This window comes from Periophthalmus magnuspinnatus, chromosome 19 (assembly GCF_009829125.3).
Source record: "Periophthalmus magnuspinnatus isolate fPerMag1 chromosome 19, fPerMag1.2.pri, whole genome shotgun sequence".
Taxonomy (NCBI): domain Eukaryota; kingdom Metazoa; phylum Chordata; class Actinopteri; order Gobiiformes; family Gobiidae; genus Periophthalmus; species Periophthalmus magnuspinnatus.
The window spans coordinates 10485106-10499559 of NC_047144.1; the positions used below are offsets into that span (position 1 = coordinate 10485106).

The following is a 14454-nucleotide window of genomic DNA, read 5'->3' on the forward strand; positions in this document are numbered from 1 at the left end:
TACAGACTGCTGTTGACAATCTCTTTAACAAAATTTCCAATAGTTCCCCAAACCTCTTTAAAGAACCGAGGTGGGACTGGGTCTGTGGGACAGGAGGATGGTTTAAGTTTATTCACTATCCCTGTAAGCACAGACAAAGACACAGGCTCAAACTGACTAAAAACATTTGAGCACTGAGTTGTTATGGTGAGGTTGGAAGAAAGAGACAGAGTAGATAAATTAGCTCTAATATCCTCAACCTTACTATTAAAAAAAGACAGGAATTTTTCACAAGTGTCCCACGTCATCTCCAGTGTAGTGGATGGATTAGGGTTAAGAACAGAACCAATTGTTTTAAAAAGAACACGGGGTTGACTGCAATTACTTAAAACGAGTTCTGATAAAAACTTAGTCTTTTCAGCTTTAACAACATGCTGATAGTTTTTCCAGCTGCATTTGAGTATTTGATAATTCACCTCCAATTTATTATCTTTCCACTTGCGCTCAGCTTTACGGCACTCACGTCGTGCTGCGCGCGTGGTTTCATTAAGCCAGGGCTCTTGATTTGATTTTGGACGCAAGCCTTTCAAGGGGCTACATCATCCAAGACACAAGTACAAGTGGACAGAAATACATTCATGTGAGATTCCTTTCACTAAAACCATAAAAGCCAATAACAGAAATGAATACATTACAACCAGGTAACAGTTTCTTGGTCAGTGTGGTTTGAACTGTTTTATATTTTGTTTTGTTTTTTTTGTTTTGTTTGCAACCACAAACCGGCCACACCTGACACCTCAGAGTAAACAAGCTGACCTTTCATTTACACTGGCGACTCAAAAAAACAAAAACAAAAGTAATATATATTTATATATGCCTAAATATGTGTTTTTTCCCAAATGCATCAACTTGCTCTTTGATGATCACGTTGAAAAACAAAACAACATGTGAGGAAATAGCTCACAAGGTGCCTTGCAGAAAGTCACCAACCTGATGCTCCAGTGGTGGGGTGAGGCGGAGGTCAGTACAACAATAGCTGTGATTGGCTCATGCCCAGACACACATCCATATATTTACTGTGCATAACTCTCAAATAGACAACAATAAGCTCTGAAGAAATGGACAAGCTGATCAGTACCACCAGCACAAGTAAGGATACATTTAAAACTATAAATGTGTTTAAAAGTCTTATTGTCTACTTGGCACTTGGCATATATATATGTACAGTTTTGGTCCAAGTATATATATATAACTTTTTTTCTTTTTTCTTCCTTGACAGTTAGCAATTGGCATTGCCAACTCAAATATCATGCTACAAAAATTACTCACTTCCTCACTGTGGTTCAACATCTGCCCATGTAAAAAAGCTAATATTTCAGAGAGCTAATGCAACTAAAGGTTAAACAAATGTATACTCTATATGCCAGTATTGTATATATTCAGTGGTGACACTGTACTTAACTGTAATCAATGTTAATTGATATTCTAAATATCTCTTTCATCTGGGTTTTGTAGCAATAACAGCAATGCAAAAATGGTATATTGTGTCATTAGATGCAAATATTTACTATTTATCTAATATTTATTTAAATCAACTAATAATTTATGATTTCATTTTTATTTGTTAATTTAAATAAATATTAAATTCACATGAAATATTTGCAATTCTATTCTAACAGGAACAAATACGCTGAAATGAAAAAGAATAAGCTACTTCTATATGAATAAATCATTTCACTCACAGTTTTTGTTTAAAATCCATATGTTAAAAACAGCATTATGTTGTTCCATTATTTGAAGTAAAAGATGAAATGATACTACAGCTGCATGTAACATTATCATGTATGTTGGCCGTAGCACTGCACACATGACTCACTCTGTAGGTTAGTCACGCTGGACACGCTTTATGGTGCAATATGCAATAGCCTGACCATGAGGCAATCAGAAAACAACAAGGGGAAACTCTTTGTGCAATTCAAATTTTAGGCATGTTTAGGCGAAAAACTTCCTTGTCATAAGTTTTTTTTTAATGAAAATGTACATTCATTTACCATACTACATTTTAAAATGTTATTAATTAATTCCTGCACTATACACAAAAATTAATTCAAAATCAACTCCTCTCAGTAGTATCAATAATATTTAAATTCAAGGTAATTTCATATTGTTTTGAATATTTAACATGTTTGTACTGTGTCGCACCATTTAACCCCAATAATAAAAGAATAAATAATGTCTTACCTTTGCAAAATACCCAATATTTAGCTTCCAAAAAGCACCACAGATAAATGCACAGTGTTGTAGACAAGAGAGACAGTGGCTTAATGACAAATGAGATGAATATATTGTCATTAGAAACTTTTGTTGGCACGCGACACTGACTAATCTGTGGACCTGAAGCGACCCACGACTTCCCCTGTGCCAACGTCCCTTGCACCACTGTCACGCAACCTGCTCAAATACACCTCAACCCCACTCAAAATGAAATATCTCAGTCACAAGAGATATTTGATTTAAGTGATTTTTAAAATGTGGAAAAGCTCAATCAAGTCTACGAAATGACAATAGAAGAATAGAGACCAGATGTTCACGGGCTTCAACTTCCTATTATCGATGGGTTTTAGTATTTATTTGATTTATTTTATTGTTTATTTGAATGGATTAACAATTGAGTAATCTGATTCAGGTATTATGACTTTTAAAGTTTAGTTGGGAACCCAATGTTATTCCTAATATTTTCTCGCTCAGCTTGCTCTATGGGTTCACCTTTTATGGTAATGTTCAATCTGTCTTCAGAATGGGTCTTTTAAATAGAGAAACAAATAGATTTAGTCTTGTTTGCATTCACTGTCAAGCGTGATGCATTGAGCCAAACTGATTCTTTCTACAAACTCTGTGTTAATTTAGCGCCAATGACAACAGGCATTTTGCCCAACACCTAAACCACAGAGTCATCGCTGTACATATGAAGGCGTACTTCAAGACACTTCAGGCAGATCATTCACGTAAACGCATGAGAGAACTAGCCCCAGAATTGTTCCCTGGGGCCTGTGTTAATTTCACTTGAAGCAGATTTTATATTTTCAATGGCCACACATTGCGCTCTACTATGCACCATATTGTCCCAATCAGATAAATAAATATGATTCAATATATATATGATTTGTTGTCCTATTTCTGCTGTCTTATAGCAGGAAGCTGAAATCCATGAGTAGGGAATATTTTGAGGACTTTGCCCATTTAAAAGATTGTTAACTGGTATTGGTAATATAAAATTTCTTTAAACATGCCCCACCTGATCTGCAGCTTTTAAAAAAATGTACATTATTGAGGGGGTCTTTGGCACTGCCCATCAACATCAACAGACTTTTTGGGGCCCGTAACAAGGAGGCTCAAATTTGAAAAGAACAGAGGAAAAGAACAGAGTCAAATTCTGAGCCACTTAGACCATGCCCACTGTAATTATTTCCACTAAAAGACCTTCATTTCCAATTTTTCTTCAAATGACACTACTGATTTTTTCCTTCACAGCTATGGACGACTTCACATATGAATATTACACTTATGACTATGAGGACTACAATGACTCCACCACCAGCATGTATCTGGACCTGAACACTTCAGACTGGTGTGACCCTGGTGACCACGAACTCACGATCAAAGTCTTCCAGAGCTGCTTCTTCTGCCTCATCTTCTTCACAGGGGTTATTGGAAACTGTCTCGTCATCGCCACATTTTCTCTGTACCGACGTTTTCACCTCCGTTCGATGACAGATGTGTTTTTGCTTCACTTGGCGCTAGCTGACCTCCTCTTGCTCCTCACATTACCCTTGCAAGCCACCGACACTCACCTGGGTTGGATTTTTTCGAGTCCCCTTTGCAGACTTACCAGAGCCTGCTACGCTATCAACACATATAGCGGGTTAATGCTGTTAGCTTGCATTAGTGTCGACCGGTACATGTTGGTAGCGAAGGCCCAGGAGATGCTAAGATTGCGGCAGCAGATCTTAACAGGTGGCAAGATAGCTGCAGTTTGTGTTTGGCTAATTGCGGTGCTTCTTAGCCTTCCTGAAATTCTGTATTCTGGAGTCTCAGCCGGACATTATTGCGGCATGCAAATTAGTGGGAAGGTAAAAAAGGCAACAAATGGTGCCATCATTGTGATTTTCTGTGTAGCCTTTTTGGTGATGGTGACATGTTACTCTTCAATAGCTAAAGTTTTGTGTGAAGGTCGGAAATTTAATCGAGGTAAACAATGGCATGGCCAACGAACTCTGAAATTAATGGTCTGTCTTGTAGTCGTTTTTGTCCTATTTCAGTTGCCCTACACTGTGGTACTCTTGCACAAAATGGCCGTGCCCTTCTGTGGACTGCTCCTTGAATACATCACCTGTACATTAGCATACATGCGCTGTTGTTTAAACCCGATCCTCTACGCTTTAGTTGGGGTGCGCTTCAGAAACGATGTTGTTAAACTGATCTCGGACTGTGGGTGTCCATGTGGACCCAAAGGCATGGCTCACACTCTTAGCTCCACCTCCATGTCTCCTCCTCTGGCCGTCAGCTCACCTTGTTCACCCATGTCTCCAGACAGAAGCACAAACAGCACCAGTGACTCCACAAAATTCAAGTTCCCAAATAGCAAAAACAGTTCTGGAGCCAGCCACCAGAGGGCTGTTAAACGGTGACATTTTCAGGACTCTTGACTGTACAAAACACATATTTTGTTTTAAATTGTTAATTGCTAAGACAACGGTGCATCACTCTGAAACAGCAGGCAATTGAGTAAAGGTAATGTGGACAATAACTGCAAAATTTGAAAATGTATTTTATTTGAATGTAAATAAGCATTTTTTACTAGTATGTTTATCATTTCATGTTCTCTGTTTGTTTAAAATGATGTTGCAATAAACTGTATTGACCTACATAGTCACGACCGCGGTTATAAACAGTAAGACAGTGAGAGTTTGTTGTTCATCTTCATCACGAGACAAACGCAGACATGCAGTGAAAATTTACAATGTTTAATGTGGCTTTTTTTTCACTCCAGACCACAACTTATCAACAGCACATGTTTTTGTAAGAAAATTAGGCTTTTTCCGTCTTTCGGGGAAGTACAACATGCACATTGCATAAAAACAACAACAACAAAAAAAACCAAACCTACAATCACACATTTTTTTTCTGAACAATTAGGGATCATTGGTAAAGTAAATTATTTTAATAATGTAATTTTTTGTTAATTGTCACTTTGTGTTATGTAAATATTACTTGTGCATTCTCTATTTTTATGGTTTCATTAAAAAAGTATCAATAAACATAAACAATGTAAAGAAAAGAGCATTTCTGTTTTCAATCAATCAATCAGTCAATCACGGTCACTGTATTTGTCCCAGACGAATAATTTGAAGACATTGAGCAGTAAAATACGATAAAAATAGAAAAGCTCCAACAAAAGTTCCAGTGAAAGACAGAGTAACCAGATCTATGTGTCAGGAATGAATCAGTAGAAGCACAATGTAGATAAGGCTATCCAAAAAGTCATAGTATACCAAAAAGTCATAGTATACCTACAGAGATTGCTCATATGGACTACACTACATTATCTGAATATATAATTTTGTAGAAATTAGCAGTAGACTCATCTCACAACCAGGTCAGAGTAATTTTTAGGAGTAGTTTCCTTCTTTAATTAGCCTTCTGTAACAGTTTGAGCACTAGATGTCAGTGTTACATAGCCCATAAGTTCTGTCACTGTCAGGACAAGGGAACATTTTCTCACATACTGCAGATGTGTTAGAGACACACAGTATTTTTTAGGAGTTTTTTCTTTTCATTTGAGTGAGAAGTGTTTTGTAGTTCAATAGAAAAAAAAATCACATAACTATAAAACTATAAGATCTGATATAGGCATTACATCTATACCATTGCAAGATATAAGCTCAGTGCCTTGGTAGGGGTCTACACATTTATCCATGGAAAAGCTACACCCATGCACCCACTCTACATGTTGTATTTATGAAAAATGCACATTACAGACATTGTGAGGGCCCTTCCTGGTAAAGTACATCTACTCCCCAGTCCAACGCCCATGCATTTCTCTATTACTAATTAAAGGTACAGTATGTAACTTTCTGGAGGTGGCATGTCACCTGCATGATTCCATTGATATCGAAAGTTAAAACCATATTTCAGAACATTCTCCATGGTGACAGATGCATTTTATGCCATGTTGTATTCTAGCTAAAGGAACAACATTACCATGGGAGTGAGCAGGAGGAGGCCCTCCTACATGCTAAATAAAAGTCATATTTTAGTGGAGCTGCACGCCTGCTCACAGCAAGGACAGAATAAATAAATAATAAAAAAAACAAAAGCAAACACAAGTAGTTTTTAGACTATTTTTGGCTGGTTCCCTATGCCATTATAGATTGTGAATGTAAAAACCACAATAAAAGCATCATTTTGTCCCGTCTGAAAGCGATGCTGGTTCACCTGTTCTCAGATGTCAGTCTCTGTCATCACGTCTCATTATATTCTCATTCCCGGTCAAACAGCGGCTCACGGCTGGCTGCTTATGTCCTCACTCTTCACTATGGACCCAGCAGGTGTGGCCAGACATCCAGGTATCACTATAACACTCTTTATTTATTAACCACAGCTTCCAGTATATGTGCACACAGTCATCTTGTAGCCATTGGTAGTCAACAAGCTGCTTACAAACACAGCAAGAAGTTACGTCATGCCCTGGACAAAACTTGTGAATGTGCTTAGCCGGTTTGATCCTCTTTGGTAGCCGTAGTCTGGTTTAGTGCTACAATTGTGGTTTGTTATTGTGGGAAGTTGTTGAGTATTAGGTGTGCTCGCATGATGCAAAGGGTTTAAATAAAGGTTTTAAGATTAAGGCATGAAGCATAACTGTTGGACTGTTTGTTTCCTCTGCAAAGGCAAACCTAGAGGGAAGTGAATGAATGTTTTGTGAATGAAAACCTTTATTGAATTCTAAAGGTATCAATTTTTAGAGATACAACATTTTTAGAGCTACTACATCACCCCTATCCTCACACAACTCCACTGACTCCCTGTACAATACTGCATCCAATACAAGGTCCTCCTCATCTACCTAGCCCCTCCCTATCTCACCGACTTCCTCCATCAGCACTGTCCCACCTGCCATTATTATTAATATTATTACAAAACTCAAACTATAGGCCTAGATCTGAACTAATAGTTGTAATAATGTAATAACCTATAACTTGAGAAAAACAAAATACTGTTAAGTGTATAAACATTGTACTGAAAATATGAAAAAACAGATTCAGTAGTAAGCAAACAACAACAAAAATGGTACACCTTCTTCTAGTTTCATTTGCTGCCCCCCGAGTGACTGGAGTGTTACTGCTAGTGTTCTAGTAAAGCAATTAATAAATAGCAATGCATTCAGTAAGTTCAATTAATCAGCCCAGCCAAATGAGAAGTGAAAAACAAAAAAACAAAAAAAAACCCAAAACAACAAAAACAAAACAAAACTAAAACTAAAAAACAAACAAAAAAACAACACAGAAACAAACAACAAAAAAACAAACAAAAAATAAAAGAAAAAACAAAACAAAAAAAACCCACAAAATAACCCCAAAAAATGAAATAAAATAACCCCCCATAATAAAAAATAAATAAATAAAATAAAATAATCAAAAAAACAAACCAAAAAAAAAGCCCAAAAAACAAAACAAAACAAAAAACTACAAAAAAACAAACAAACAAAAAACAAACAAACAACAACAAAAAACAAAAAAAAACAAAAAACAAACCGTATTAACAATGTGGTAATTTGCTTGCTATTTGTCTGGAGTCCCCAAATAAAAACAAACCTAGACTGCTATTTTAAGAATCATCCTAAAATGATCTGTCTAAAAATGCATTTTCATTAGCCAAATTTCTTTTCAGTCCTTGAATTAGTGTCCACAGATTGCTACAGCATTAATTTAACCCATAAAGTTCAGTCCAAAACAAACCTGCCTGTCCTTTAACTGTCGGCGCTAGGACCCGGGCACCTCCCCGTGTGCGCGTGGAGCTCTATGGCACTGCTGCGCGCGCCTTCTCTGCGTCTGTCCCTGTTTCGGATAGACGGAAAGGAGTTGCTGCTTTCTGGATCCCCTCTTCTTTTTTTTTACCTTCCCGCTGTGTTCTCTCATCATTGCAATTTTTTTTTTTTTTTTTGATATGGAAAGCAAAGAACCAAGCACCTGCGGCAGCGTTGAGAAGGAGGAGTTTCCATCACTACTTGCTAGCCTAACTAAGTCTGTTTACATCCCAGCACTGCGTCTTTTTGACTAGAGTTTTTCCCTTTTTATCGTTTAACGTGTCAATTTGTGGCTGTCAACGTTTAAAACCAGCCCCCTCCCCCGTTTTCTCTTTCAGTCATTCAGCTGTCATTCTGCTTGTCACTTGCCTCAGTGGAGTTGGCTACCCCTTTCTTTTCCCTCTAGGATTTCATAACATGTAACGACACTCTTCTTCTTGATTGACTATCCAAAATGGACTCATCAGCGGGGGTCAAAGGTCACGTGCCACACTTTACTAAAAACTTGACATTTTAAGTTTTTGAAATAGAGATTTTTTTTAAGTTAATAGTAATCATGGGGAATACACCTGGAAGCTTGGACATCCCAGGCAGAGATGGTACACCTGGATCAGTTGGGCCCCACAAACCAGGGGCCAAGCTCCCCATGCCACCTGAAGAAGAGCTGTTGGAGCGCTTCAGTGCACTTCTGGTAAGTTCAGGAGGATCCAGGGCATGCATGTTGCACTTTGAAGGAGCAGTTGAAATAACAATATAAAGTTACAAAGAATGTGGAGTATGTTGTGAGGCTTATCTGAGTGCCAGGTACACAATGCCACTGTGAAAGATACAAAAAAGACCTTTATACTAGAAACTGGAGTTAATGCTACTTTACCCCCACAAGGATTTATACAATAAGTCAGCTTTGTGCACTGTTTAGCCCATTGCCCAAGCTTAGGAGTTGAAAGCCACACTCATAAGTAGGTCTACACATATTTATCAGGAAACAGCGATAAATGTAATAGTTTGAAAATAAAGTGTATGCCTTCTATTTTAGTTTAGCCAACTTATTTGACATTAAAACTAAAATCTATACATAGCCATTTAAAACCATGTTTCTAATCCATGCAGCATCCCAGCCTATTTGAATTGTAAACTAACAATACATTTGAATTGCAGACTAACACGCAGAGTATATTTGAATAGTTATAGTTAGTAAGGTTAAAGGTTAAAGAAATTACAGTTGATTTAAATGCTTTGTCTTAGGTACGACTACTGCTACAAGTCTTATCATGACATGTGATTCTACTCCAACTACCTCTGCTACTACTATTACTACTATTACTACCACTATTATTACCACTACTACAACTTTCAATTCTGGCTCTTGTTGCTTGTACGCTACCACTGATTATTACAAAATACTTCTTTAAATACTTGTAATTATATGCCGCTGTTGTTATTATCACTAATTAATTTTGTCACTAAAAAGTCAATCCAGCCTTGCAATGAATAATACTTGAACTAATTACTTTCCACATCTGCCACAATCATTGATTTGTTGTTTCTAAAATTGCTAACGTGTCGCCACCATTCCTCCACTAACTTCATTTAGTCTGCACTGCACTTTTGGCTGTCTTTTGTTTTGCGACGTGAGCATGACAAGCTGAAGACATGCCAATCGGGTGACACCAAGAAAAAATCAACAAAGGAATATTTCAACACGTTTAGGGACAATTTTCCAGAGAGATATTTTGGATATGTAGCCAGACGACTTGCTCCGTGATTAACTGCATTCCTTCTTATCGTTTCTGATAATAATATGTGACAGAGAGCAACAGGCCACAAGCTTACTGTCAACAGGCTGCATTTTAGACATTGGCATCTACCATCCAGAGGGCAAGGGTAATCACTTAGGTGCTTGTAAATTGCCTCCTCTGCATTGAGCTGGTTTCAATCAATCGGAGGAATTAAACAGCTCCTCCATAGTCCAAGCTACTGTAACTGGCAGCATTGGAATTCATAATATTTCTAAGCAATACAGAAGAAATGTGTTTTATAAAGCAGTTTTTACTCAATAATAGTAAAAGGAAGTGGTTCTCAAACTATTCACACTGAGTACCATCTAAGAAAATATTTAGGCTATATTTAGGCACCACCAGATAAACTATGTCTATAGTAGGTCAAACCAAGGGTTAAACTCTAAACAAAAATATCAGAACTACCACATCAGAACTAAGGACTAACCATAAGGAGGAGAAAAATGTGTGGTGGTGATGATAATGATGTTAATTATGCTGATGAAGAGGTTGTGTGTGGATGAAGTTGAGGTGGTGTCAGGATAGCCATCTGACTTAAAACGAAAAAGGGCAAGTCTGTGAAATCAATTTATGTGTGACCTGAATACTACATCATAGTAGAGAGAAAGACAGATTACGTTTCAATCTTTCAAAAATTACATAGAGCTGGCTGAGAATTTCCAGTCAAAGTAGAAAAAGATAATTGGGCTGTCTAAAAAAAGTATGAAAAGACATCAGTAGTGAAATTGTTCCTAATCTTGGGCAAATGTTTGTAATTGGACAGATCTCTGCCAAACACTTTTTGGCACATGACTCATTTTCCCTAATCATGGCTTCATCACTCTTCATTCTAGAGACAGCTTGTGGTTTTAGTTGAAGACTTCCTTGTACTATGTGGACAAACAATGTAGCATCCTGACTGCTACATTATAATACCATTTCTGTAACTCTTTTTGATTACTACTACAAATATGTTGATATTTATTTATTTATCTTTATTTATACAGGGAACCCACTGAGAGCACTTGGGCTCCCTTTTCAAGGACACCCTGTTTAAAATACAATACAAGCTGAAAGAATAGTACAAAGTACAAGTATATAAATCCATATAAAGCATTAAAACAAGTGTGTATAGACGTTTGTGACCAGATTACCAAATTGTGTTTGTGTCACCAACACATCCAGTCCTGCTTTTCCGTAGAGATTCCGTTTTTGTTAAGCAAAGCAGCTAAAATGAAGATAGGACTCTTTATCAAGTAGACACCAACAGTTTACTGTGAAAACCTTTCAGTGGAATTTCTGATAATGCATTAACTAGACAACAACATACCGGTATTAATTTGCAATAACTGCTGTATAAGTAGTAGTCTATCCAAGTACAGCCACTATACAAACTAAAAACAAGCTGCACTAGAACTGAAATGGGAAAAAGGCTTTTGGTTATTTTGCTTCCCAAAAATGAAAATACATTTCAAGGACATGCAAAACTGGATGTGTCAGTGCCACAAATGCACTTTGATAATCCGGTGATTAACATTTATAGTCACACCCGTGCCTGTTTGTAATGTTTTAAATGGACTTATGTAATTATATGTTTTGTTTGTTTTTGTTTGCTTGTTTCTGTATTTTAACAGGGTGCTCATGAAAAAGACAGTATGAGTGCTCTCATTGGGCTCTCCCTGTATGAATAAAGATAAATGAATGAATGAAAATACTGCACTAAGGTAGTAGTAGTAGTAGAAAGTGTCATAGTAGTAGTAGTTTTAGTAGTGTCAGTACATTCAAGTTCAATAGCATAGTTCAGTAGCATTATTTCATAACAAAACTCAAGTTGGTTGAATTGATGAATGGGTTTATTTATTAGCAAATCTTTTCCAATGAATACTGCTAGCGCCATTAGCACAATTGCTCCTACTAATTATGAAAATGCATATTAAATTAAAATGTATGATAGCTACTCCTGCCCTTTACTTGCCCCTGCCATGACTAAACACAAGGACAGTATTTTACATGGCCAGTTTGCATATGATTTCCACATTGTTTTCCATGTTGCTTTTGCCAACTACCTTTAGCCTGCAGTGACAACAAGCATTACCTCATTACTTTTAAATCCCTATACCTCGAACAGGTGTCTTTTTATCGCAGTAGTTAATAATAGATTTGCAGATTTCACAGACAAAATGTAGACCATCTTCTTCTAAGTCTTCTGCTGACTCCGCAAAGCTAATCCTTGCTCTAAATCCTGATATACTCCGTCTGCATACTAACAAGTGTGAAGAGAATCCCCAATACGCCACACTGATCTGCTGCAGAGGTAAAGATACAGATAGGTAAAAGCAGTGAGTGGGCTTTTCAATGCAATTATGACTTTGTGCTCCCATGTCACCGGCTAATAAGAGCGCTCCAAGGCTCAAAGCAGCAGGCTCGGTTTCATCACTGTTTTACATAACACTTTGCATATTTCTCAACAGGGAGAGCAGCAGTGGGTGGACTTGTAAATTTTTCTCCAGCAGACACAGAAATAGAGCTAAGAAGAGATTAACTTAAAACTAAAGCATATTAATTTACAACTTGATACACATAGGAATAACTGTAAACATCTGAGCTATGTTATGTGAATGTATTCTTACAACTCTTATCATATTTATTTTCTACAAAAACGACCGAAGTCCAATAATATTACTGAACTATCTCGTGAATATGTCAATCCGGCTTCAAATTCACAGAAACCATGCATCATTTAGTTGTACAAAACGCTCCACTCTGCTCCGCTTCACTTCAGTATGCAGTGTAATCAATCTTTACTTTTCCCAGTGGAACAAATTGTGTTTTTTTGTCTATATGCAGTAAACTGGAATATATTGCCCAACTGTTTATAACTATCTTCTTACAAGACACATTTAGCCTTTTGAATATGTGCCAGTTCCAAAATGGCGTCCAACTGAACCAACATTTAAATTATTTGTGTATTGAGCTCAGCATCCTAAGCAGCTTAGACTTCACTCTCCCAAGACGCTTCCTCTAGCTCGTCTGTGGTAAAAGTCATGTGACTCCCAGAGCATGTGACTCCCACATAGAGCTGGGCAATTTTTTTGAGATTAAGTTATTTCATTTGTCAGTAATGGGGATTTTTTATGGAAGTCTACAGCCAATCCTATGTCAGTAAACGAATGTGGTTTGGAACAGAGTTCAGACTTTGAACAAAAATTACTTTTTTAATGACAGTAATTAAAGTTAAAATAAATTTGAAAATCTAGGTCAGTCAATATAAGGAAAATGCATTGATATGTATTTTTGTCATATCTCCAAGCCCTACCCAACACGGTAAATAGTTACAGTTTTATATAGCTCATTTCCACCTTCAAGGCTCTCAGAGTACTTTACATCAAGGAACCACTCACCTGTGGATCTGTGCGCTCTACCAATGATGTTTTAAGTTGAGAGTGGGATTTAAACTGCCAATCTTCAGATCCATAGACAAACACTCTACCAACTGAGCTACTGTCACCTAGTAGAACATGGCTATTGAACCAAAGTCATATATGGAAATAAATAATTCATGAAGTATATCTTTCTGAAATGATAACTAACATATGCCTATGTCTGACGCAGCAGACCAAATCCAACTGCAGTGTATTGAGCGGCCAGCTGCATTCATCAACCCTGATTTATCAGATCCACATTCAGTCCAGCAACACTATTGATCCCCTCCTCTCTGCTGTTCCTCTCTCTCCTCTGTCATCACTGCACTTTTAACCTGTATTTTTTAGGGGTGGGACGAGCCAAGACACAAAATAAGCTTCACGAGATAGTGAAGGGGACATTTTGATATAAATTAGAATGAACAAATTGCTTAGTTTACAGTTTTTATTGAGTACTTGTGTCGTTGTAACGCTGCTTTTTTTCTCAAAATGTTAACTCACCAACCATTTTTTGTCCAATCCAAATGCAAACATATGGGGGAAAAAAATCTCACAAGATAATTTTTTTCAAGTGTGCACAATCTTGTAGCACTTTGATCTCATGAGATCTTGTGGCACAAGATCTTGTCCATCCCTACTATTTTTATCTTATGTTGGCCTCCCAAGGTTACATTTGGCTGTTTCTTTGAGCTCAAGTATCTGTTTGGAATCGTTTTGAACAATCTGCAGTTTTGGGCACTTACTGTTCACATTGAAATTGTAATGTATTTAATAACAAAGGTTCAGTGCATTGTAGGAGGTAAAGTTAAGAAAAAACATTGCAAGCAACAAGCCTGATTTGAATATGTTTTTGCATTTTGTTTAGGTTATTTGTAGTGTATTTTTATGGTTAGCCAATAGGCAGAGGTGGGGAAAATGGTAGGTTTCAGATGCCATACTTTTAGTGCTATTTGTAATATACTGTATTTTACGGTGTGAGTAAGTCTACAACTGACCAACTCTTTATGTTGACATTCTGACATTGCTTGTTCAGAATCAGATATGATTTAGTTTTCCAATTTTTAAGTCTGTACTAGATTTTGTGCATTATTTAGTTTTTTGTCCTTTCTAATTAGGGCCTGAGCACAACTTTTGCAAAAATGACCAGATCTGGATGGACTCAATGTAACTTTTTTGTGTATCGATGACCTGG

The 14454-nt window shown here is 37.1% G+C and overlaps 2 protein-coding genes across 2 annotated transcripts in view; both read left to right on the plus strand.

The window, feature by feature from the left end:
- Positions 1–1100: 1100 nt before the first annotated feature.
- ccr10 (chemokine (C-C motif) receptor 10) lies at positions 1101–4690 on the plus strand. The gene is made up of 2 exons (XM_033985237.2): positions 1101–1128; positions 3511–4690. The coding sequence occupies exon 2, from the start codon at positions 3513–3515 to the stop codon at positions 4665–4667; it is 1155 nt and encodes a 384-aa protein (XP_033841128.1). The 5' UTR covers positions 1101–1128; positions 3511–3512; the 3' UTR covers positions 4668–4690.
- Positions 4691–8085: 3395 nt separating this feature from the next.
- Positions 8086–14454, plus strand: part of fmnl1b (formin-like 1b) — a 29815-nt gene continuing 23446 nt past the window's right edge. The window contains exon 1 of the mRNA XM_055229644.1: positions 8086–8753. Within this exon, the coding sequence (XP_055085619.1) occupies positions 8619–8753 (135 nt within the window). The 5' untranslated portion in view covers positions 8086–8618. The remainder of the gene's footprint in view (positions 8754–14454) is intronic.